Here is a 2,961-nt window from a genome sequence, read left to right on the forward strand (position 1 = left end):
TACATATAGATATATATATAGATATATCTCTATATACATACTTTAATATGGTAGGCAATGTACTTTTATAGATTATTATAAATTATATCGGTGTGAATTTTAATATGTAGGTAGATACTATTGCATGATCAAAACTCTGGAGGGCTCATAACATATTTGTATACTTCTATAAAACTTCTACTGAAATTAATTTAATCACTTCATATTTGTATTTATGTTTCCTTTCAGAAAAGTTTAAATCTTTGATATCCACTTTGGCTTATCTAACTCTGTGGGTAACACTTAAGTGTAATTTGTTTATCTGACAAGGCTAATGTACTTATTTACTCATAAACTGCAGCGCCTATTATGTAATAATCGTTTCCTCCTTCCTTGCAGGGATAGATGTCTGTCAGCTAATAGACGTGACAGTACCAAACAAAAGAAATTAAGTTCTGGTCTAAGGAGGACAAACATTGAAAATAATAGCTGGACAACCTTAACCCTCAACAGGATCGCCTTCAGGTTTGCAAAATGTCAAACACTGACTTCAAGAGACTTGAGCTCTTCAACAGAATCCTGACTGGTTGCAGTGGTGGCCCATTCTGTAATAACTCCCACAACACAAGCTTCGACAATGGTCTGGAGATTTTTGATGATGATGGATCCCTCTGGCTAAGAATAGTCATCTCTGTGGTGTACTTTGTTGTGGCTACTGCAGGAATGTTGGGGAACCTGCTAGTAATGTTCCTACTGTATTCGACTCACACTATCACCACAGGCACCATCAACTTCTTTGTGTTCAACTTAGCTTTGGCTCACTTGCTGTTCTCCATGGTCTTGCCTTTTTGGGCCGTAGACATTGCAATGGACTACAGCTGGCCTTTTGGCTTGGCCACATGCAAGGCTGTGTCCTTACTCACTGGGCTCAATGTCTTTGCTAGCTGCTTTTTCCTGACAGCTATGAGTTTGACCCGGTACTGCTATGTGGCTACTGCTCTCAATCCCAGAACCTCCCTGTGTAGTAGATCTTGCACTTCTCCAGTGGCCACAGCTTTTATCTGGGCTTCAGCGCTCATAGCGGCAGCACCCCGAGCTGTGTTTGCAGACCTGAGACATGTGGGCAGTGGCAACGACACAGCATGCCTGCTTCGTTTCCCAGATGGTACAGCCTGGCTTGGATTAAACCAGCTTCTGCGAGTGGTCCTGGGATTTCTGCTGCCATACGCCATTATCATCCTCTCCTACCTGCTCCTGCTGCGCTTTCTCTGTCAGCATAACTTAAAGGGCAGCAACTCTCTGAGAAAGGCTGATATTTCAAAGTCTGTGGCAGTGGTGGTGCTTTCATTCTGCGCCTGCTGGTTCCCCTACAATATCCTCACACTTTGGAGTGTCCTGATCCAACTTGACGTCGTTGATATCAGCTCCTCATTCTATTTGGCACAAACGTACTTTTTTCCTCTGGCCAACTGCTTAGCTTTCACCAGCAGCTGCTTCAACCCTGTCATCTACTGTCTGGTGAGGAAAGAATACCGTGTGGCTCTCCATAACGTGCTCTTCAAATTGAACATGGCTATCATGTCCAAGATGCCCTATGGCATTAATTCTGAGGAGGGGTCGGGACAAACTGGGCAGCTGGCCATTCCACTCACAAACATCTACAGCGAGACAATCAAAACTGACACAAGGCGATATGAACCCCTGACAACACTTCCAACAGTGGTGTCCACCCTGTAAAACCACAACACAATGATCAAATTCTTTACACCTGTACTTTGTTCTTAGGTAGCAAGGATACTGTGTTTATTTTAAGAGTTTTGGTAGTGTGCTTTGATTGTTTAAGGATTTGAAGTATGTGTAATTCAGACAGTTTGTGAATAAGCTGGATCTTAAACACATCTAAGCTCTTGTAGGTCTTGTGTTTTACAGTTTTACATTTCTAAATAGGCTGCACAATTTGTGTCTTGTATAGTGGAGGCATAAAAAAAGGAAAATGTATGCACTGATTCATTACAATTGTGTTGCCCAAGATGTCCCTCCTATTCACTTTCTTCTCCAATTCTTCTTATTGTTGTCTTATTGAAAAAAAACTCATGTAAAAATGTCTACCACTGCAGTTTCGAACAATTAATGTTGCTGCACTGTATGTTTGGCTTGCGGTTGTCTTGTCCAGGTACAAACACATTTGTGTCATTTATTTGAATAGAAATTAATAAATAGAATTGTTCTACCCTGCATGCTGTGCACCACTGTTTTTGCAAGTCCCAGACCCACAACAAGTTTGCCCCTCCTCCATGTGCAGTAAAGCTTATACAAATCTATCTATCTATCGTCTATCTACGTGTGTGTGTGCATGTGTGTAAATGTATTTTTAGGCTTTTCAAAGGCTTTCTGTGACTACATTGCTGTTTCACAGCCAAATTGCTGAAATTCTTACATAGCTGCAGATTTTTAATTTCTAATTAAAATCTGATTTATTTTTCACTCTATACTCTCACATATATGATTTAATATTGAAATTTAAAAATACTGTATGAGTAATATGATAGCAATTCCTTGTCTGCTGCTTATTCTGCCTTCTGTGATCCCAGTACAGACGATGCTGCTGTTCAAGTATAAAACTGCAAACTTATAACTGAAAGAAGCTCAAACTGATCCCACATACATTTATTTTAACACAAGGATAGCAAAGGGTACAGACAAATAGAGAAAGGAAGATATATAAATGGATAATAAAAGGTGTATATAAAACTAAATTAAGATATATATATATATATATATATATATGTATATATATATATTATTAGTATACATAGTATAGCATGTCACAGCATGACACAGCATGTCGAAAAAAAATCAAAAACGGTCATAATATAGCATGTCGAAAACAAATCAAAAACAGTCATAGTATAGCATGTCGAAAAAAGTCAAAAACGGTCATAGTATAACATGTGGAAAAAAAGCCATAGTATGTCGAAAAAA

General features: G+C 38.9%; 1 protein-coding gene across 1 annotated transcript; it reads left to right on the forward strand.

Annotated features, from left to right (window-relative positions):
• Positions 1-513: 513 nt before the first annotated feature.
• Positions 514-1,716, forward strand: LOC306791039 (relaxin-3 receptor 1-like; the record flags this gene model as incomplete). The annotated part of the gene is made up of 1 exon (XM_079287644.1): positions 514-1,716. One exon carries the CDS (start codon positions 514-516, stop codon positions 1,714-1,716), a length of 1,203 nt encoding a protein of 400 aa, XP_079143770.1.
• Positions 1,717-2,961: the final 1,245 nt, after the last annotated feature.

The sequence above is a fragment of the Melanostigma gelatinosum genome, assembly GCF_949748355.1.
Source record: "Melanostigma gelatinosum genome assembly, chromosome: 17".
NCBI classification, from domain to species: domain Eukaryota; kingdom Metazoa; phylum Chordata; class Actinopteri; order Perciformes; family Zoarcidae; genus Melanostigma; species Melanostigma gelatinosum.